The sequence below is a fragment of the Leptomonas pyrrhocoris genome (genome assembly GCF_001293395.1).
Source record: "Leptomonas pyrrhocoris isolate H10 chromosome Unknown, whole genome shotgun sequence".
Taxonomy (NCBI): domain Eukaryota; phylum Euglenozoa; class Kinetoplastea; order Trypanosomatida; family Trypanosomatidae; genus Leptomonas; species Leptomonas pyrrhocoris.
This window is the reverse complement of record NW_015438360.1, coordinates 21,312-42,827: the sequence shown is the minus strand read 5'-3', so window position 1 is coordinate 42,827 and position 21,516 is coordinate 21,312. Positions and strand designations below refer to the sequence as shown.

The following is a 21,516-nucleotide window of genomic DNA, read 5'->3' as shown; positions in this document are numbered from 1 at the left end:
GAAAGGGAAAAGAAAGGAGAGGCATTGCTTTTTTCTCGAACAGCGCTCTAGTACTTACGAACAGCATTTGTGTCATTCGACGTCTTCATGGGTGGGGCAGACGGCCGTGTCGCTGCTCCGAGCAACCCGTCGTCTACGCAAAGAGACACTCAAAGACGAGATGGCGATCAAGGAAGTACTACATCCAAGAAAGAAAAGCAAGGGCAGGTAGAAAAGAAGCCAATGTTGAAACTCCGCCTGCGTGCAACGTACATGAATCAAGCGTGTGAGACACCGTGTTGTCTGCTCGGTTTAAATGCGTTTAGTCAACGAAAGCAATAGAGGTCTGGAAGGGGTGCGCCTCGGCTTTGTCCATCAGTTGTGGATATCTGCGAGATACAAGGATGTTGCCGCTTCGCGTGCGTTTTCAGGCTCCCGTGTGATTCAAAGGGAGATTTGGCCTCTCTGCTCCATCACTATCCTCTGCACTTCCATCGGCCGTTTGTTCTCCTTGACGTCTCTCGCCTTCTCTTTTCCGCGCAACTCACGCGACTGTATTACACAATGGGCAACGCATCTCGCTTCCTTTTTTTGTTGTCGTGTGTGCCTACTTCTTCTTTGTTGCTGTGTAAGCCCAAACCACTTCGCTGTTTCTTTTTTACATCACTGTTTGCTCGTTGCGGCATCAACGTTGACAGCTCTCACCTCTCTTACTCTGTTGTTCCACATTATACACTCCAGCTTACAATGTCCACTGCCAACTCCGCCCCCGCGCCAAAGAAGATGTCTCGTGACGACCTTCCGAAGATCGGCTTCTGGGAGGAGTTCATGATCAGCGGTGTTGCCGCTGGCGTGGCCAAGACGGCCGCCGCTCCCATCGAGCGTGTGAAGCTGCTCGTGCAGAACCAGGGTGAGATGATCAAGCAGGGCACGCTGGATCGCCCGTACAACGGCGTCGTGGACTGCCTGACGCGCACGCTGAAGTCGGAGGGCGTGTACTCGCTGTGGCGCGGTAACCTGTCGAACGTGATCCGTTACTTCCCGACGCAGGCGCTGAACTTCGCCTTCAAGGACAAGTTCAAGCGCATGTTCAACTTCAAGAAGGAGAAGGACGGCTACTTGAAGTGGTTCATGGGCAACATGGCGTCCGGCGGTCTCGCTGGCGCTGTGTCGCTGTGCTTCGTGTACTCGCTGGACTACGTGCGTACGCGCCTGGCAAACGACACGAAGTCTGCAAAGAAGGGCGGCGCCCGCCAGTACAACGGAATGGTGGACTGCTACGTGAAGACGTTCAAGAGCGACGGTCTGATGGGTCTGTACCGCGGCTTCTGCGTGTCGTGCGTGGGCATCGTTGCGTACCGCGGCTTCTACTTCGGCCTGTACGATACACTGCAGCCGATGCTGCCGGTGAACAACTTCATTGTGAACTTCCTGCTCGGGTGGATTGTGACGATCGTGTCCGGCCTGATCTCGTACCCGCTGGATACGGTGCGCCGACGCATGATGATGACGTCCGGCACCGGCAAGAACTACAAGAACTCGTTTGAGTGCTTCATCGTGTGCGTGCGGACCGAGGGCACCATGTCGCTGTTCCGCGGTGCTGGCGCGAACATTCTGCGTGGTATCGCTGGTGCGCTCGTGCTGTCCGGCGTGGACGCGATCAAGCCGTACTACATCCGCTACCGCGCGAAGAAGGATTAAGCGAGTGTGTAATTTGATGAGTGCGTTCCAGTCGACCGTCTTTGGGAGGTGCCAGTGAGTGAGACGCAGCAAGCACCGGTTCTCCTCCTCTCCTCACCGCTGGCTTCAGCGTCACAAGGTGTTACGTGCGATCCAACGAGTCTTTCCTCCAGCTCACATCCTCCAAATTTTGACCGCGTTACAACCGTCTAGAATATCGTGTCGGTAATGTTAGCACGGAAGCACTTTCCAGGTTGTCGGTCTCTTCCGCTCTTTTGTCCTTGCACATCCCCACCAGTGTCACTTTCTTTTGCCTTTTCTAACTCCGTTTTTTGTTGTCCGTTGATGCTCTTTAACTAAAAGCCTTATAAGCAGCACGTTTTGTTGAGTTCACCGCGTGCGTGTTCGCGGAGTTTTTTTTGTGGGTGGATTATGATGTTCGTTTTGACGTTGTTCGTCGTGCAATTGCGCATCACAACCTCTTTATCTGGGCGACTCACTGTGTACGTTGACGTGCAGCTGAATAATTCTATATTTGCCAAACTAGCGATGTTTGAATAGATAGGGCTGCACGAGAGACGTTCAGGCTCTCTCTTCTTCCATGAACAACACAGTCCTCTGCGGGGTAGACGGAGCACGACGAGTCCGATGCAGAGATTTCCGCTGAAAAGGGGAAAGATAGCATGAATAGGTAAAAGTAGGTTACTCTGAAGAATAAAGATAAAAAAAAAGATTAAGAACGCACCGTGCGCTTCGCCAGGATAAGACGATCTCCCTCCACCATATCGTTTGTGACGCACTGGTCATTTTGGTTCTTTGTCTATTTCCTTCTGTCGTGCGTCATTATAGTAGTGATCACTAGAATTATACAAGAAAAGGAATTTTTAAAAATACGAAGTTGCACATTTCAAAATGAAGGAAAAAAAGTGGTCGGCCTAGTCCTTCACATTTTTTCTCCTTTACAGATGCGTCTCGCCAAGCTCAAGAACCACGCTCATCATCACTTACCGTGTTCATGCCAGTTTCCTTGAGAAGGAGCATCACACATGTTATGCGCCGAGGGCACTCACTCGCGAATGTGGATGGCGGCATCAATAGGGCTCTCCCTGCGACGCAATCAAAATCATGATCATCTTTGTCGTGTCAACAGGGATTTAATGCAGCTGAAAAATGACGTGAAGAAGTGCTTGAATGGTTCTATCCCTAACGCTGAATTCCACGGCGTGTACAGTAACAGGTATTGACAACTCTTTCTTGCGCTCTCCTCTTCTGCTGCAATGCTGCTAGAATACCCGTCTCATCACTGTCTTCTCTGTCGAAAAGTGTTTTTGCCGCCGTTCCATCTACCACTTTTTCTTTTCAGAGAAAGTTGAATTAACGTTTCTTTTTTTCTACTTGTGTGCGTGACGTTCAGCTGTCTCCTACCGCCAACATGCCGAAGGGAACGATACCAGCCGGGCAGGACTGGGAGGAGCAGCGCTTCAACTTCCAGCAGCGCGGCGCCGGCGCCGCGGCAAAACCGCGTGTCGTGAATGAGCGCGACGCCAGCCGCGCCATTCAAAGCGGGCAGGCGGTGCAGGTGCAGCGCAAGGAGCACCAGCAGGCGAACCAGCAAGCCGCGAGCGCCGGCGCCAACGCGAAGAAGCTGGATGAGGATAACGAATCGCTGAAGGTGAAGAAGGTTGACCCGCACCTGCGTGTGCGCATCATGAAGGCACGCCAGGGCCTCAACTGGTCTCAGCAAGACCTCGCCCAGCGAATTTCGGAGCGCGCCTCTGTTGTGGCGGAATACGAGAACGGCAAGGCGGTGCCGGATGAGCGTGTCATTGTCAAGATGGAGAAGGCGCTCGGTATGCATCTGCGTGGCGCGAAGGCCGGCGAGCCGATGGGCAAGATCCGTCCTACTCCAAAGCCACAGGAATAAAAAGCGTGTACACACCCGCATACGCACACGGAGACAACGGAGGAGCGAGACCCTCCGATCGCTTGCTTGGCGCGCGCGTTTTTTTTATTATTGTCGTCGTCCGAGTGTGGCATCCAAAGTGCTGCGCTGCAAAGGGAACGCGCATCCGCTATTGCGATCTCGTGCGTGTATGGGTGGCGAAAAGTGTTGCAGGTTGCAATGATGTGCAATCGATTGCACGTGTGTTGTCGCTCTCGCTTCTCGTTTCCTGTAATGGGAAACGTCTTGTGCGCCCGTCGGTGAGACGACACCGAGCTAAGGGAATTCCTACATTTATAATCGGTGGATGCGCTTGTGTTGTCACGTCTGTGGGTGCGGTGCAGAAAGCGCGGTGGAGAGGGCTTTTCTTCTCTTCCTGTTCCGCAGCCCGCTTTTGATTCTCCGCGGTCTCAACGCATGCCGTATATACACATTGTTTTTCCTTTCTGTCCTAGGCTCCCGCTCTCTCAGTGAATGATTGACTTTGCTTGTCATCATTGCCCATACGTTTGTCTCTGCGTATCATTGGAAGAGCAAGCAGGATTTCAAAAGGCCTCCAAAATGTCGACAACAACGAAGGCAACGGTGCGCCAACACCGCGACAACAGTTGGCACAGAGGGAGTACAAGTGGGAAGGAGTGCCTCTCTAAGAGTGTTGCGTGTGTGGGCCGCAGTTGCGACGATCGTGTTCATTGCGTGGGGGTGGCGGAGGAAAAAAATGTCTCCATGGCTTGTACACTGCCTGCTTGTAGCCTGTTGTGTTTTTCACTTTTTCCAGCCTGTTGTGCCGAAGGAAATGGAAATTGCTTCTTTTGCAGTTCTCTTTTCTGGCCTCCCTTCTCTCCTGCCGGTCACAACGAGGGACCGCTCTCTTGGGACCTTTTCTTGTCGAAACGCATTTGTTTGCTGCCCTTACACCCCCTAAAAGTAAAGTATCAACACAATCGTCATTGCTGCACAACGCAACCTGCTTCGTGCACAGTGCAGTCCGGACGTAGAATAGCAGAAAGAGCACCGATATTGTATCACTGTCTCTGTCCTTTTCCTCAGTTGTCGTGCCGTCGAGGCAACGAGGCGTTCGTTGTAGACGACAGCAAAATAGATACGCTCAGGCGGCGTCACGACACTTGCCGCAGCAACTGCGTCGGAGAGCTTTTTCGCACCCTGTTTAAAAGACCTCATTTGTCGTGACTGAATCATGGATCGGTTTGCAGTAATTGGCCAGCTTGGCGACGGTTCGTTCGGCACCGTGAGCAAAGCCCAGAACACCACCACTGGCGAAATTGTGGCGGTTAAAAAGATGAAGCAGCGCTTTCACAACTGGGAGGAGTGTCTGCAACTGCGTGAGATCCAATCGCTGCGGAGGGTGCAGCATCCCAATCTCGTGAAGCTGAAAGAAGTGGTGCGCGAAAAGACGGAGCTTTTTCTCATTTTTGAGTATTGCGAGAAGAACATCTTCCAAATCCAGCGCCAACGTGCGGATCAGATGAGTGGCTCTATGGCTTTCAGTGACAAAGAGGTTCGTAGTATCATGTGCCAGACCCTGTTAGGGGTGCAGGCGATCCACAAGGCCGGCTTCATGCACCGCGATTTGAAGCCAGAAAACCTTTTAATCTCTGGCGACGTGGTAAAGGTGGCTGACTTTGGTCTCGCGAAAGAGATTCGCTCACGGCCGCCCTTCACGGAGTACGTGTCGACGCGGTGGTACCGGGCGCCCGAACTGGTGCTCCACTCGACCCACTACAACTCCCCTATTGACATTTGGGCCTGCGCCGTCATCTTCGCGGAGTTGTACCTCTGCCGCCCTCTCTTCCCCGGCACCTCGGAGAGCGACCAGCTCTTCAAGATATGCTCCGTGCTGGGCTCTCCGGCGCCCAGTGAGTGGGATGAGGGGTACCAGCTGGCCCGACGCATGAACATGCGCTTCCCCACCGTGGCCCCCACCCCACTGCACCTAATCCTCTCCACGGCGCCGCCGGCTGCGGTGGACCTGATGGAGCAGATGCTGCGCTTCAACCCGGCGGAGCGGCCGACGGCGACGCAGTGCCTGCAGCACCCGTACTTCACCGGCAGCGGCGGCAGCTCCGCGCTCTATTCCGGCATCGCCACGGGCCAGCCGCACAATCCGTTTCAGATGGCCGCGAGTGGGGCCGCCACCGGGCCTGTAGCGAGTAACGTGGGACTCACTAGCACCAGCAGCCCCCCGCCCACCACGTCCAACGGGTCCCTGTTCAAGTACGCCAACCTGTTCAATCAGGGTAACCGCAGCCCCATCGCATCCAATAGCACGATCACCCCTTTTGCGGGGAGTAGCGCGCTGCAGAACAGCGTGACCAGCGCCAACGTTGTCCGCTCCGCTCCTCAGCAACGCAAGTCCTCCATGTCGAACACCGTCGACAGTGACGATGAGTTCAATTTCTAAAGGCAGCTTTTCGTTCAGTTTCGCTCTCCCCTTTTCGCTGTCCTCTGACTTCGGTTGTGTTGGATGAAAATGTGCTCCTTTTTTGTTGTGCGTTAGACAAGGCGTGTGCGTCTGCGTCACCGGTGTGTTGATGAACGCCGTCGAGGTGACACCGGCTAGTACGACTTCTTGCCTTTGTTGCTTTCAAAGACCGCCTTCTGATGGGTGTATCGGATTCCATATTTATTTTTCCTTTGAGTTCGGGCGGTGGAATTGTTCGATGCAATGTATGACAGGTCTTGGCTTCTCCATTGTTTTATGAGTTCTCTCCTATTTAATGCGGAAATGAAAGTAAACACGCAAGAACTCGCGAAACCTTTTTTACTTATTTACTGTGAGTTTTCTTCTTGTTTCTACTCGATGTTCATCCACAGTGGTTGCGTTTGCGGATCTGTCATCCCATTCCCGTCCTTTTTTTATTCTGGGTCATCTGTTCTGCCCCGCAGTTATCAACTACCATCCTTTGTCTCAAGACAGAAAAACGCAAGCATGTCTGGTGTTTGCCTCCTCCTACGCGTTTCTGCTTATATGGACGTCAAGGGCAGTTTAAAACAAAAAATGTGAATAAACGTGGTTACGGAAGCGTTCCCGATCGATTCCATATGCGCTAATCGAACTTCGGCTATTTTGATGATCATGGTGATGTTTTTGTTTGTTCTATCTTTCCTGCCTGCATTTTTTTCTTTAAGGTTTGGCCACACAGCCGACGTGTGTGCGTGTGCGTGCGCGTGTTTCTCTGCTCCTCTCCTAAATATATAAGTATATGTTTGGACGACGTGGTATTGAGGAAAAATCACTTCAAAAAGAAGTAAAGATGCATGAGTTGCAGCGAAGAAAGAGGGAGAGGGCAGCCTTTCTTCTTTCGCAACGGATATGACGTCAGCAACAAGAAGCGGCTAAAGAACCAACGGGGAAACAAGGTTAAGTAACCAAAAACTGTTTGTGTTGGCTACTGCTTCAGTTCAGAGTTCTTGTCGGGTAAGCGTTCACACGGACACACACACACACACAAGCTCTTTCATGGTTGCCTTCCGTGGCGCACTTCCATCTTACCCGGCGTCAGGGCTTTTCATCACGGGCAAACGTCAACACTTCGATTCATTTGTCAGGGGCCACTAAGACCTTCTTCACCGCAAGGGGCTACCTGTTGGAGGCCAATGCAAAAGAAAACGCGAGTAAACGTATTTTTTTTCCCCGAATACTACCCTTTGGCCTTCTCCTTCTTCGCCTTTCTGCGATCTCAACTTTGTGCTTTGCAACACCCCTGCTTGAACCACTATGTTTTTCCTTTGCTCCCCCCCACCATCGCGTATAGTTGCTGAGGGAGCTGAAGCTGGCTCAACAGCGCTGCTGCTTACAACAAGCGATAACTCTTCGTCATCCGCGTTACACAACGGCACCAAAGTAGGGCGTAAACTGTGACGGCTTATTTCACGGAAAGGATGCAAACGTGTTTGACGTGGGAAGAAAACGAATCGATATTTCCACGTTGAGGACGGCAACTCTGTGTGTCATCGTTATTGGTGGTGCCGCCCGGTAACTTGTCCGTCGGTGAAGCTGCGCTGCACTTTATAGTTAAAGTCGGGGGAAAAGACGGAGTCAACAGCCGCATTTTCCGTGTGCCACGTCCTTTTCGCTCCTATCATCGCTGTGGACACCACGCGTTTCCACGACCTACGTGGCGCTTTCTATACCAAAAGAGCGACGTTTTCTTACCTGGCCTCTTGCACCGACTAGCGAAAGATTTTTCTTTCCTTCTTCTTTCCTCAAGCGACTTCCAGTCATCCCAGCGCACGGAAAACGCACCGGACGTTTTCTCCTTTTGTTTTCTCTTCCATCGGTCACGAACGTCGTCACTTCACAAGCCGCAATTCCAATCGTCTTCCCCATTAAACGAATGTGTGTGTGTGTGCCTTTGCAACGGATCTTTCTTTTTTCTTTGGTTGAAGAGAGTTGTGTAGAGTGAAGGGAACTCTTGAGTGGTTCGTCGCATATTTATTTCTCCCCTATTTTAAAAAGCGGATATACGTATATCTTCAGGACAGATTGCCCACATTTCCGGTTTCATATTCTGCGCGGTTGCGTTGCACATCAGGTGTTCAGCATTTTATCTTCGCGCTCTTCTCTCTTTTCTCTTCGCGGGCTTGCTTTCCTTCGCTTTGTGGACCCGAGTATTGCCTTGAAGGAAAAAGAAGAGGATTTGTGCGCACATCTACACAGTGTTGTTCGTCTCAGCTTCCGCGACGCGTGGACGAGTACGCTTGGCAGGAAAAGCATATTTATATATATATATAAATATAAGCCGTGCGATCAAAAGAAATCCGTCTTTTGCTCGGCCGTTCTCGAACGCATTAGGCATCATCGGACGTACAAACGTGAAAACGAAGATGATGCTAATAAGGACGCTCGCGGTTCTTCTAGCTGCCATCCTCTTGGCTGCGCAATGCCAGGCTACATTTGTGGCAGTGGTTGGTGGATGCAGCAGCGGCACCGCCGGCTACACCGTCCACTCCTCTGCTGAAAACGACGAGGCGACGCAGTTTCTCGTTGCAAACAATATCCGCAGCGCCGTCCTCCCTGCCCACGTGTCAAGCGGCGTGCTCGCGTGGGACAGCGGAGACGCCATCACGTGGCAGCCCAGCTCGTTTGTAGTGCCTGCGAACGGCAACTACCAAGTGCTGCTGCGGTACAACGGAAAGTGGGGACTCGCCTCCGGCGACGTGTCGTCTTTCACGTTTCTGTGCACTAGCGGCGGTGGATCAGACACGACGACGACCACGACGACGACCACGTCGACCACGACGTCCACCACGACGACTCCCTTCCCTTCATCCTCGGTCTCAAGCGACGATGTCCCGCCCACCGCAGCACCCACCACGACCACGTCCACCACCACCAGCACCGCTGCTCCCGCGACCACCACGACGACCACCACGACGACTACCACTCCAACCCCACCCGCTGGGCCCACCGTGCCCTCTGTCATGCAAGCGCTGAAGAACACCATTTTCGATGCGGTGACCACGATCCGTGTGATGGACTTCACGGCCAACGTCGTCTACCTGCCCGGCACTGCCAGCCTCGTCCAGAACCTGCGGACGCTATGTACCGAGAACAGCGTCATCGCACTGCGCTTCGGGGCGTCAGGCCCGGTCTCGGCTCTCCTGACAGACTCCACCACCGTCTCGGTTGGCTTCCACGTGCCATACAGCCTGTACAACGTTTCGGATATCGCCAGCTACGCCCTGCACCTCGTGACGCTTGATGGCACGGCCACGGCGACCGCCGTCACGGCGCAACTGCGCATCATGCCGGTCGTGACCACTCTACAGCAGATGCACTCTGCCGTGACGATCCGCGAGGAGGCGGGTGGAAGCTCCGACAAGATCTTGACCACCGTCCGTTTTGCGGGCGAGGGGACGACGGTGCCGTACACCACCGACGTCTCTCTCGCCTTCACCTCTGCGCTTAGCTTCACAATGATCAACAACGGCGTTGTTGGAAGCGCGTGTAGTCCGTCGCCGTCGCCGCTGCCGTACTTCTTCACGCGCCACGACTTGCGATTTGTCATCCCTGCGTCGTACGTCAGCCGCGTCAACTCCGGCCGCAAGAGTATCTGTGCATCGTACAACGGCAGGAACACGGTGATCGCCGCGCTCTCCATACAAGGCCTCGGCGCCACCACCACGGCCGCCAGCTTTCCTGTCTCCGCGCCTATTCCCGTGACGCTGCTGGGCGGCTCCACGACATCTCTCGCCAAAGGCGCGTACACCGCCTTTGTGTCGTCGTCGTCGGCGTGCTCTTCTGTCACAGCGGACATATCACTTCTTCCTTTCAATACCTTCCGCAGCGCCGTCGACACTGCTGGCACGCCCAGCGCGCTGCTCGTGACGACGGACGAGGCGCACATTGGTCTCCACGTGTGCATGCGTCGCGCTTTGACAAAGACGAAATTCGCTGTCACGTACAACGGCGCACCTGTCACCATCGTCCGCGCCGCCCCGGTGAGGACGGTCACCACCGCTGGCCTAGTCCTCACCATCTTCAACGGCAGCAGCGGCTCGGTTAATTTGACGGAGTTCATCCGCGCCCCTGCAGACTCGACAGAGGTGGAAGCGTACGCAGCGGTGAGGGCCACATTGGCGCAAAATTACGTCGCCGTCCGCTTCGTTCCGGTCAAGGCTGGCGCCGCGGCCACTGCAGCCGCGCGTGCAGCCGCTTGCCAACAAGCGAAGTCGGCTGAGGCGACGCAGGGTGTGTCGAACAGCGTGATGCAGGTGTCCTACCCCTTGTACCTCCGGCAGGCGTACGGTGTGCTGTGCGCCGCCCAGCAGTACTTGCGCGTCGACTACGTGGTTGTGCAGCCGGACCACTGGCTTGTGTCTGTGGCCGGAACGACGCAGTTCACCTCGCACACTTTTGTGCTCTCCTCCGGCCCGAGCCAAGACGCGGCCCCCATCACCGTGCACAGCGGCACGTCCTCGTCGGCCGCCACCAACATCGCCGTCCGCTTCTCCGCAGACGGCAGCTGCGCCTACGGCCACACTTCCCCCATCAGCTCCTACGGCACTCAGCAGTTCATCACCTACCCGACCTCCTCTTTGGGCGTCTACACAGTGTGCGCGGGCATTTACAGCCTGCCGGGGACTTCGATGTTCGTGTCTACCGGGGCCACCGTCTCCATGGCGCCGTACGAGTTGGCCCGCAGCAACTGGCTTCTCGACGCCGGCATCGAGGGCAGCGAGTGGACGCCGTGCGGCAGTGTGTCGATGTGCGGCCTTCACACGGAGCAGAAGTACATTCAGGTATGCAACGGTGCCGTGAATACCAACGTCTGGCCGGCGCGTCTCGACGGCGCCTTCGAGCTCCCTGGTAGTCTGACGGTGCGCATGTCCGGCAACCTATACGAGGCGGCGGCACTGGCGCTGATGAACCACGTCTACGTCGCCATCGACGCGGCCTCTTCGCAGTGCCAGGAGTTCGGCGTGTGGGCGATATCAGCCGACGACGGTGCCTCCTACGGGCCGGGCGCGGTAGTGCTCGGTAACCACCCGCAGGTGGCGCTGACCCCCTCCACGGAAGTCTCCGGCGTAGCGGTCGGCTTCGTGCCGTGGGACGCGCCGTGCCAGGACCGCCACTCCGGGTCTGACGTGATGGTGGCCCGCAACGCGGATGGGGTGTCGGTGATAGACATGAGCAACTTCCTCTACACAAAAACGGAGGCCTACTACGCTGTGTGTACCTACAACGGGATCAACTGGGCCCGTATCACCGACACCTACATCAAGGTGATCAGCGGCGTCGTGAAGGTCTACCGCGCCGAGGCGATCAACACCGGTGATACGGTGACGAACCAGAACCGCATTCACCTCTACCAGACCCAGACAGCGATTTGGTCGGTCATCGGAACTTTTAGGTCGTCGGCGGACATGGTGTTCGAGCTCGTATGGAACGACGAGACGTGCACTGCTAGCCCCGCGTACGCGACGGCGCTCACGTATGTGTCGCCCAGCACCGCCAACGTCACAGTCGAGGCGTCGCTGATCGCTGCGGCACCCGCGGATGCTGCCAACGCTGTCCTCTACCCTTGCTACGCCCTCGGCACCTCTAGCGCCACAGCGTCGCCTCTGCCCTTTGAGCAGCACCGCCACCGCTCCGTCGTGGTCACGCAGCTCACCCTCGCCTCCCTGTACTACCTCCCGGAGTTCGCCCTCTCTTATGCCGCGCCGGAAGACACGCGGGTGCTCTTCACCGACCCCGCGAGCCCACCCATCACGCGTGTAGCACTGCACAAGGGGAGCAGCCGTGACGACACACCGCAGTGCGGCGCCGCTCCTGACATGGCGGCCGTGCTGACGGTGGAGACGGACGACTTGGGCCAGCGCTGGATCACGATGCCCGCCACCTTGACGCAGAGCCTTGCCGCCGGTGCGACGGATGAGGTCTTTGTGAAGCTGTGCGCCACCGCCTCCAGCAGTATCGACCCTGCGTTCGTGGCAGTGGACGCCTTCTTCGTCCTGAACAGGGTCGGTACCAGCCTGACGGACGCCCCGATGGCGCTGCGTCTGTCCTTTCTCCCGTTGAACACCTCGACGGACCTGTTAGAGTACGCGGTGGGCAAGAAGGAATTGGTTAAGTACGCCTCTAAGGTGCTGAAGGTGCCGGAGGCGACGGTGCTGGTCGCTTCACTCGGCAACAACGCCTTTGAGCTTTTTATCCACCCCACGCAGGCCACCGGTGCGGCACCCCAGTCGACGGAAGCACCGACGCAGCAGCTCTACAGCTTGCTGAAGGCAGACACCGATCTCCCCCTCTACGCGTACAGTCAGGAGAACACCTCCGCCGTGTTTGCGCTGGCCACCGTAGAGGGCGTGCTGCTCGCGGACCAAAGCCCCATCGCCGCGTACCCGGTGCGCGGCCTGAAGACGTCGGGCTCGAGCACGACCGTGAACAGCCTCTCCGGGCTGAGCATCGCCCTCTTCTGTGTGGTGGTCGCCCCGACGACGGTGGGCTTTGTGGCCTTCTCGGTACAGCAGACCCTTCCGACCCTCACCCGCTCCAAGGGGGACAAGAAGTCGCAGGTGTACCCCGAGGCGGGCGACTCGCCGCCGCCGCGCAATCCCGGCGGTGCGGGCGACAAGGAGATGGAGGAAAGCAGCCCGAAGAAGGAGGAGCCAATGAGCGACATTCCGCTTTCCGTTGTGCCACGCGCAGAGGACACGGCAGCCAACCCGCTCTACGACTCCGACGACGAGCCGCCGACGCGGCAGGCGAAGGACATGGGCAGCTCGCCACCGCTGCGCAACGATACGTTTGCCATGGAGAACAAGAAGCCCGCGACGCGCTCCTCCGCGAGCGATGACGACCTGAAGTAGGTGTGCTGTGCAAGTGGGCTTCTGGGTGCTTAGGGACGTGCGTGGAGAGAGAGAAGGAGCCCCCTATGAAGTTCCTCTTCTGCACCCCCTTTTTTCTCTCTTCGTTGCCCATGCAAGCCCTGGTCTTCTGCACTGTTCATCTTTCCTTTGTTGCCACCCCTCCCATGCACGCTTGCTATTTATACACACCGCACGAGGCGCTTTCCCCCTCATTTTCCGCTTTCCTTAGTATTTGCTCCTGTTTGCACGTTGAGTATCGGCGCGGTATTCATTCACTGAAGCACACGCCTGCTTTCTGCATCTTTTTTTTTTTCAAGTCGTTGGAACGAAACAACGAAAGGCAGCAACGAAAGCAGCATTTAACACGCATTCTTTGACGTTGTTTCCGCATCTTCTCACTACGCTCTGCTCTGTACTTACGTACCTTCGATACCGGTCACGGCTCTGTCTTGTTTTCTTTTGGTGTGAATGCGTGTCGTACGGGGGGACGGCGGGGATACCTCAGTTGCGCTGCCGTTGCCTTTCCCCGAGACACAACGAAACAGAGCTTTTCTTCGTTTTTTTTTCTTTCAAGTTTGGCTCGCGCGTTGTTCTCGCGTCGTCCATCGCTGCCGTGCGATGTTTTCATTTCTTTATTTCAGGGATTGCGTCGTTTCTGATGAGGCGTTTTTTCCCCTTTTGCGCAGAGCGGCACGCTGTGCTGATGTCTGCTGTGTGTTTCGGCGTCCACGCGGGTGTATACCACGTACGGTGGTTTATCGTTGATGTGCGTACAGCACACGTACGCACCAAATGGAAAGCGCAGAGGCGCAACTTGAGTTCGAAGAGGTGCTCTCTTGTTTTGTTGGTGCTTCCCGTACGATGCTCGCAAAGCGCGCAAGTTTACAGAGGCGAAATGGAGGATCGACGGATAGGCTGGTTCCTTTCCGGTTCATTGGTACGTGGTACGTGTAGAGCGTGTGCGTATACCCCCTTCTCTTAGTGTGCTTCTGGCTCAATGGCTGCTAGTGCTTTTCGTTTGCCTTTGATACAGCTGACGGACCGTTGTGGAGGAACCTCGTCGACGCCCCCGGGCTCTCTCCTTTCTTCTTCTTTTCTCTTCATGATTGATGGTTCTACTTTTCCTCTTCGCTACTCCTTACCTTGAACACTTCTGTTTGCGACACGCACACTTACACTCATCGACACATCGCTCAACAACAACAATAATAATAATGACTGATACGTGTGTGTCATTTCGCAACATCAAGTCCTTTCTTTAGGCTAGCTATTGCCACTACGCACACACGCACACAGGGCCCAGGTGCATCTAATCTAGCTTGACTACGTCCGTAGCAGCCTGGCCCTGTACCTGTCATAGTAGTAGAGGAAGTATTACATCAGTTTTCCATTCTTTCTTTTACATTACAGCGGCAACATTAAAAAAAAACCACAACAAGATGTCCAAGAACGTCGACCAGGAGGAATGGGAGGACTACGATGGTGAGGAGAAGGAAGACGAGGAGGAGGAAGACACCACCATTAACAACTCCGATGTCGTGATGCGCTACAAGAAAGCGGCCACGTGGTGCAATGAGACACTGCGTGTCCTGATCGACGCCACGAAGCCAGGCGTGAAGGTGTGCGACCTGTGCCGCCTCGGCGACGACACCATCACCGCCAAGGTCAAGACGATGTTCAAGGGGGCTGAGAAGGGCATCGCCTTCCCTACCTGCATCTCCGTGAACAGCTGCGTCTGCCACAACAGCCCCGGGGTGGCGGACGAGGCAACTCCACAGGAGATCCACCTTGGCGATGTCGTGCACTACGACCTCGGCATCCACGTTGACGGCTACTGCGCTGTCGTCGCGCACACGATCCAGGTGACGGAGGACAACGAACTCGGCAAGGATGAGAAGGCGGCCCGCGTGATTGCGGCAGCGTACAACATCCTGAACACGGCGATACGCAAGATGCGCCCCGGCGCGACCGTTTACGAGGTGACGGAGGTCATCGAGAAGGCTGCGGAGCACTACAAGGTGACCCCGGTGGACGGCGTGCTCTCGCACATGATGAAGCGCTACATCATCGATGGTTATCGCTGCATCCCGCAGCGCAAGGTGGCGGAGCACATGGTGCACGACTACGACCTCGAGAAGGCGCAGGTGTGGACGGTAGACATTGTCATGACCTCCGGTAAAGGCAAGCTGAAGGAGCGCGATGCGCGTCCGGGCGTGTACAAGGTCGCGCTAGACTCTAATTACTCCGTGAAGATGGAGAGCGCCAAGGAGCTGCAGAAGGAGATCGACTCCAAGTACGCCACCTTCCCCTTTGCCATCCGCAATCTGGAAACGAAGAAGGCGCGTCTGGGTCTGAACGAGATGGCGAAGCACGACGCCGTCATCCCGTACCCGGTGCTTTTTGAGAAGGACGGTGAGGTGGTCGCGCATTTCAAGATCACGCTGCTCATCAACAACAAGAAGATTGAGCCGATCACCGGCCTGAAGGCACAGACGGCCCCGGCGCTGGAGCCGTACACGGACGAGCTGCTCCTCGCAACGAACAAGCTGTCTCTGTCGCTGGAGGAGAAGAAAAAGAAGGCGGCGGAGTAACGCAGCGGCGGCGCTTCTATGGCGGCAGGGTCTACTCTCCCCCATTCTTGCGATCGCTTTCAACACCAGGCAGATTGTGTCCCATTCAGAAAGGTGCACCAACAAGGTCGATCGATGACGCGTGGTTTCTTCGTTTTGCCTTCCGTTGGTAGTGTGTGAAATGGGCGGGGACGCACCGGCCTCCAAGCTGTGACGCCCTTTCCCTCGTTTTCCGGTCTTACCAATGCGGACGCGCAGGGCGAGTGAGCGGGAGGAAGAAGCAGCCATTTGCCTTGGCGCAAAAAGAAAAGAAAGAAGAGAATAAGAGGTTAATGGAAGGACAGGTCAACAAACGGAAAAGGAAGGGCGAGCGCAAAGAAGACCGGAGATGGGGAGGGTGTACGAAGTCTTTCTCTTCTTTTTTCTTCTTCTGTGATTTGCGACGAATGCAAGGAGGGAACAGACACACGAAAGGTGCGGGTGTTTTGTGTGAGGCGAGAGCGGTTTCTCGCTTCAGTTCGGTTCGGCACGGCGCTCCACTCTTCTCAACGGTGTTCCCCCCCTTTTTTTAAAGGTCTAACTAAGAAATGAAAATGTGTCGTTTTCTCCTTATTTTTGTTTTCTGCGACTGAACGTAGTCGTCTGGTTAACTTGTGGCGATTTCGCTGTGTATGCCTCGTCTCTAAAGGAGACAGAAGAAGACACTGTTAGGTACATAAAACATGAAGACATGAACGTGCACAAGTTATTGTTAGACTTACGCCTCTGAATGGGAGGTGCGGTGTGGTGATGTGGAGAGGAACAGTAGCGCGTCACTCGGTTACTGACGTTGTCCAACGTTCATTATGAAAGGCGAAGCGCCGTCGTGTTGGCTCGTCTTAACTCTTTTCTATCTCTTTCCCTCTCTCGAGCGCACTCGTGACATTCTAACGTAGTACGTTGCGGAGTTCGGTAAGGTGAGGCGAGGCTTCAGTATTGGAATTTCTGACCACGCTTCTCTCACAGTTGCCCAAGAAGACACATGAAGGTGGCATTGCAAAACTCAAGTCTTCGTGCGGTGATTAACCGTTTCTGGTAGACGCTCGCTGCGGTGCAACGCAAGGCGCGTAGCCGTTGTTCTACTCTCCACCCCTTCTTGCTGTTTCGTTTGTCCGTCTCTTGTGCTCTCTCGCTCTCTCACATGAGTTGACGTTTCGAGAGGACGCAAACACATCCACACGCGCTCGACTGCAGGCGGTTTCTTTACCCACGTGCACGGTTGAACTCTCGAAGATACACATACGTACATATATATATACTAACAGTCAGACTTTGTTTACCAGATATTCGCACGTTCGGTGTGCGCGCGTGTGTGTGAGGTTTATCGTTCTCCTCTTCTATTTCTTTTCATTCCTTGAGGTCCTCTTGTCGCTTCCTTCTGTGACTTGCATCGTGGCAAGGCCGCAAAGACACCTCGGAACACGACGCAACCTACGCACCTACAAAAGCAGCCAATTATGGCGGCAATTTCTACAGAGGAACTGCTCAAGGTGACGCTGGGCAAAAAGCTGGGCGCCGGTAGCTTCGGCTCCGTCTTTGTAGGTGTCCTGCCCAGCGGACGCTTTGTTGCGGTGAAGGTGCTGGAGTTGTCGGACGACGCGCCGTCCAACACGGAGGTGGAAATCCACCGCAAGCTGGCGCACCCTAACATTATCCGCTATCTGCACAGCCGCATCGATGCCGAGAGCACGCCGAAGAAGCTGTACGTCTACTTGGAGTTCGTGACGGGCGGCTCGGTGACGTCGCTGATGAAGAGTCTCCCGCACGCGTGTTTGCCGTACCCGGTGGTGCGCGTCTACGCCCGCCACATCTTCCTCGGACTGGAGTATTTGCATAGCAACCAGGTGGCGCACCGCGACATTAAAGGCGACAACATTCTCATCTCGATGGACACCGGCACGGCTAAGCTGGCCGACTTTGACCAGGCAAAAATCATGAACACGCACAGCACCCTGCGCAAGGCGGCGACAGCAACGTTGGCGGGCACGCCGTACTGGATGGCGCCAGAGGTGATCACTGACGAGGACGGCTACGACCCCTTCAAGGCGGACATCTGGTCTGCTGGCTGCACCGTGGCAGAGATGATCACCGGGCGCACGCCCTGGACGCCGATGGCAAACGTGATGCACATTATGAATAAGCTGGCGCTCTCGACTGGGTGGCCCGACGCGGTGCCGAGGGACCCCAACGTTCTCGGGTCGCAGGATGCGTACAACTTTTTAGACTTGTGCTTTGAGCGCAACGTCTCGAAGCGGCCGCCGGCAGCCACCCTTCTCAAGCATCCATTCTTGCAGGTGTAAAAGCGAAAAAAGATAATCGAGAGTGCACGGTGCCGAGGGCAGAAAATGAGGAGAGAGAGAAAGCGCGTGAGGTAAACGGTTGGCCTCCGCACAAGTTGAAGTCCAGGCTTGTGTATCTTTTCCTTTTTTTTTTCGACTGTTGTATACAGGCGGACGACACAGACAAAAAATGGACTCGCTTCCTGTCTTCTTTAACGCGAACTCGGTTCCACAGGACGGTAGTGCAGCTGATGCTTTACCCCCACATTCTGATTTGTCCATTGACACGAACTGCATTGGCGAGGGATCGAGGAAAGACAGTAGAGGAACACTGAGGTCTCTAAAAGAGAAAATGCGTGTTGCTGCGCGAAAGATGTACACACGATTTTGTATATTTTTTTCTTGTTTATTTGCACGCTATTACATAGTGACATGTCTTGTCTCCTGATGAGCACGGTAGCCTCTTTTTTCTTCAGCTTTTCGTCATACACGCTGTTCAGTCCGTGGGCTTCCCCTTGTTCTCGTCTCTCTCACGTTACCTGGCAGTGCTTTTTCGGCTCCTTCTGTCGATGAAACCGTTTTTTTTTTCTGTTGGTTTGATTTCGTCTCTGAATTTGTCTCTTTTGTCGCAATTCACTGCGGGTGCTGCAGTGAGTTTCTTGCGTTGAACGAATCTGTCGATGCCAACGGAAACCCCAGGGGTTTCTTGTTATGGATTTTCGCGCTTTGCCGCTCGTGTGACGGTTTTTCCTCCCCTCAACAGGAGCCATGTGCATTGGGATGCGTCTGTGCGTGCTGATCTACGATGATCGCGGCACGCGGGGCTCAAAAGTGTTTCGCTTCATATATGTGTTTCTTCCTTTGTTGGTGTTCTGGGGCCGCGCTGTAAAGCATGACGCACCTGCAAATGTGGTCGAGTGGGTGTTTCTTCAGGACCTATTCCGACTATGGCAGGCGGCGTGCGTATCGCTCTGATGCATGACGGCGCGAAAGAAGAGATAAAAAGGTCACGGGTGTCCACGTTGAAGAAGCGAGACGCGTAGGTGTGTAAGTGTGATTGCTGCAGCGCAGCTTGCATTTGCTTTGCTCTCGTGTTCACTGTTGCGTGGATGGCGGGGTTTTATGTTCTTGTCTCTCCTCCTTTCCGGGTGCGGTGCCTCTTGTTTTTCCGGGAAGGAGCTATTTTGTTTGTTGGCGATGCGATCAAGTGTTTCTTCAAAAGTGGGCCTTTTTGATTGTTTTGCATTCACGAAGCACTGTACATGTTTTTTTCCTCTTCACTGGGCCTGTTGCGCACGTGATCAAAGCTATTCCCCTTTAAGGAAGGGATAACAGGTATTGGTACTAAAAGGAAAAGAGAAAAGCAACGGCAAGGAAATCTGTTTTGTAAAATTGGGGAGCTGCAACAGGAAGGCAGGTCTGCTTTCTCTTCCTGTTTTTCCTGTTCTTTTTGTTTATCATTCGAAAAACAAAACGGGAAAACAACGCGATGCGAAAGAAGCGCACGGAGGCCTGAACGCGTTAGTGCTCCGCCTTCCGCGGACAGAGTTGCACCGTCTAGAGTGTGTGTGTTGCGACGCTTCACAGTTGTCGCATACTGTTGAGTGAAAGCACCGTTCGCTGCAAACGGTACTTTCTTCTGTTAGGTTTTTGTTTTTGCAAGGACGTGTGCGCACACCCGCAGGTTGTTTGTTTCTGTTTGTGTTGTGTAGCGCTACACTTCCATATTCTATCGTTGACGTGACCTGCTTTCTATACCATTCCTTTCCTTCTTCTTCTCTCTTTGGCTTTCTCTACTAAAGGAAACCGTTCCCGCGTTTGCTAGTTGGCAACACATTGGAGAAGTGCCACCCGCCAAGGCCGGTTCTTCATATAATAATCTTCCCTTTTTTTTTGCCTTGAGCTTTGTGTTCTTGTCCGTCGAGCGTTGTTGCCTCTCTAGTGCTTGTGCCATACATACACACGGATACGAACGCACGCCACCGCACTTCCATTTACCTCTCTCGGCACTGCTGTTTCGTTGCCTTCCACGCACCTCCTGCGAGTGCTCCGTTCCGTTTTCCGTTGTGGCTTGGCCAAGCGCGTGACACGTTCTCCGCCTGGCGGTAACACACACAGCAAAGGGTGAAGCACAAAATGCAGCCGGCGAGCGACAGTGGGGCGGATGGAGAGGACACCATCGTGGTAGAAGGGAAGTACAGCATTCAGGACAAGGATGTGGTGGGCCGTGGAGCTTACAGCGTGGTGAAGGTGTGCACACCGTTAGGATCCTACCTCCCCCCGGGCTCGCGTCCTGGCATGAAGTACGTCGTGAAGATCATCGAAAAGGAGTACCTCATTTCTTTGGCTAAGGGCGATGTGGAGATGGCCATGGCGGAAATCAAGCGCGAGATCGACGTGCTGCGCCACATCCCGCCCCACGAGAACGTCGTCACCTTTCTCGAGTACGTCGAGACGGAGAAGCAGTTCCTCCTGTTCTTTGAGAAGGTGCAATGCGGTGACTTATGCGAGCTCATTCTGCAGTCCTCTAGCGGCAAGCTCGCTGAGGAGAAGTCGAAGCAATACACCTATCAAATAATCAAAGCGGTACTGCACTGCCACCTGCACGACATCATCCACCGCGACATCAAGCCGGAGAACCTGCTCGTGAGCGAGGACGACAAAATCAAACTGACCGACTTCGGTTTAGCGAAGCGCTCCCGCGGCGTGTGCACCGGCGATGCTCCGAAAGATCCCCTCGATGTGACGGCTCTCATGATGCCGTACGTTGGGTGTGAGCGTCTGCTGGGGAAGAGGGTGGTGTGCTCCGACGTCATCGGCACTCCGCGCTACGGTGCACCGGAGATGTTCTACGCGAAGTTTACCCAGACGCACTACGACGGGTTCAACGCGGACACGTGGTCCATCGGTGTCGTGACCTACATCACGCTGTCCGGTAGCTTCCCGTATTCGCCCGGATCCAACGCGACGGAGAAGGAGGTCTTCCGCACGATCATGGACACCCCTCTACCGAAGCCGTCGAGCATCTCCCCGCTTGCCTGGGACTTTGTGCAGTCGCTTCTGAACAAGGATCCCAGCAAGCGCACCCCCCTCTACGCCGCCCTCAACCACCCGTGGCTAGCTGACGTCGTGGTGCAGCGCGGATCCGTCGTGGCGGCGCAGCTGCGGGCGAGCGCCATCTCCGCCGACGTCGAGGCCGCCGCCGCCCGCTTCGACGAGGAGGCCCGCCGCCTGCGCCTCTGCATGGCGAAGCTCCAGGGCGAGGTGGCGGCGCTGCGCGAGGAGCAGGACCGCGCGGCGGAGACGCAGGCGGCACCCGACGACGCGCAGGCGCCAGCCCGTCGTGCGCAGACACCCAACGGACTCTCGCGGCCGCGCACGACGCGCTCACCCGCCTCGACGGCTGTGCGCGTGTCGTCCCCCTCGCGTGGGGCCACGATGCGCCACCGCACCGCGAGCCGCGACAGCAGCAGCAACGGCTCCGTCCCGCGCCGCCCCTCCCTCACGCGGGGAGTGCGCGGGCGGAGTCCGCTGGCTCGCAGCGCAGGTGGGGCCGCCGTCCGCCGCGGCACCCCGGCCAGGGCAGGCGGCACCACACCGGTGCGCAGCGTCACCCCGTCGCGGGCGGCAACGGCCACCACCGCCACCGCCGGCGGCCGCTCCGGCTCTGCGGCGCGCACCGCGCACACCA

At 55.6% G+C, this 21,516-nt stretch overlaps 7 protein-coding genes across 12 annotated transcripts; all 7 read left to right on the top strand.

The window, feature by feature from the left end:
* Positions 1 to 611: 611 nt before the first annotated feature.
* ABB37_02470 (putative mitochondrial putative ADP/ATP translocase 1) lies at positions 612 to 1,680 on the top strand (the record flags this gene model as incomplete). 2 transcript variants are annotated; one of them, XM_015799467.1, is made up of 1 exon in its annotated part: positions 612 to 1,680. In XM_015799467.1, the coding sequence occupies exon 1, from the start codon at positions 727 to 729 to the stop codon at positions 1,678 to 1,680; it is 954 nt and encodes a 317-aa protein (XP_015661069.1). In that variant the 5' UTR covers positions 612 to 726. The 2 variants fall into 2 exon arrangements, with proteins under 2 accessions (XP_015661069.1, XP_015661068.1); XM_015799466.1 differs by having other exon boundaries at positions 677 to 1,680.
* A 1,265-nt stretch (positions 1,681 to 2,945) lies between these two features.
* ABB37_02469 (hypothetical protein) lies at positions 2,946 to 3,583 on the top strand (the record flags this gene model as incomplete). Of its 2 annotated transcripts, none has more annotated exons than XM_015799465.1 (1): positions 2,946 to 3,583. In XM_015799465.1, the coding sequence occupies exon 1, from the start codon at positions 3,092 to 3,094 to the stop codon at positions 3,581 to 3,583; it is 492 nt and encodes a 163-aa protein (XP_015661067.1). In that variant the 5' UTR covers positions 2,946 to 3,091. The 2 variants fall into 2 exon arrangements, with proteins under 2 accessions (XP_015661067.1, XP_015661066.1); XM_015799464.1 differs by having other exon boundaries at positions 2,982 to 3,583.
* Positions 3,584 to 4,533: 950 nt separating this feature from the next.
* ABB37_02468 (mitogen-activated protein kinase (MPK9)) lies at positions 4,534 to 6,023 on the top strand (the record flags this gene model as incomplete). The annotated part of the gene is made up of 1 exon (XM_015799463.1): positions 4,534 to 6,023. The coding sequence occupies exon 1, from the start codon at positions 4,800 to 4,802 to the stop codon at positions 6,021 to 6,023; it is 1,224 nt and encodes a 407-aa protein (XP_015661065.1). The 5' UTR covers positions 4,534 to 4,799.
* A 1,353-nt stretch (positions 6,024 to 7,376) lies between these two features.
* On the top strand, positions 7,377 to 12,937 carry ABB37_02467 (hypothetical protein; the record flags this gene model as incomplete). Its single annotated transcript, XM_015799462.1, has 1 exon — positions 7,377 to 12,937. Exon 1 carries the CDS (start codon positions 8,450 to 8,452, stop codon positions 12,935 to 12,937), a length of 4,488 nt encoding a protein of 1,495 aa, XP_015661064.1. The 5' UTR covers positions 7,377 to 8,449.
* Positions 12,938 to 14,186: 1,249 nt separating this feature from the next.
* ABB37_02466 (aminopeptidase putativemetallo-peptidase Clan MG Family M24) lies at positions 14,187 to 15,528 on the top strand (the record flags this gene model as incomplete). The annotated part of the gene is made up of 1 exon (XM_015799461.1): positions 14,187 to 15,528. Exon 1 carries the CDS (start codon positions 14,377 to 14,379, stop codon positions 15,526 to 15,528), a length of 1,152 nt encoding a protein of 383 aa, XP_015661063.1. The 5' UTR covers positions 14,187 to 14,376.
* Positions 15,529 to 16,441: 913 nt separating this feature from the next.
* On the top strand, positions 16,442 to 17,846 carry ABB37_02465 (putative mitochondrial mitogen-activated protein kinase; the record flags this gene model as incomplete). Of its 4 annotated transcripts, none has more annotated exons than XM_015799460.1 (1): positions 16,442 to 17,846. In XM_015799460.1, the coding sequence occupies exon 1, from the start codon at positions 17,004 to 17,006 to the stop codon at positions 17,844 to 17,846; it is 843 nt and encodes a 280-aa protein (XP_015661062.1). In that variant the 5' UTR covers positions 16,442 to 17,003. The 4 variants fall into 4 exon arrangements, with proteins under 4 accessions (XP_015661062.1, XP_015661061.1, XP_015661060.1 ...); XM_015799459.1 differs by having other exon boundaries at positions 16,692 to 17,846; XM_015799458.1 differs by having other exon boundaries at positions 16,705 to 17,846.
* A 1,780-nt stretch (positions 17,847 to 19,626) lies between these two features.
* On the top strand, positions 19,627 to 21,516 carry ABB37_02464 (putative protein kinase; the record flags this gene model as incomplete). Its single annotated transcript, XM_015799456.1, has 1 exon — positions 19,627 to 21,516. A coding segment is annotated over exon 1 (1,555 nt), but the record flags the coding sequence as incomplete, so codon positions are not given.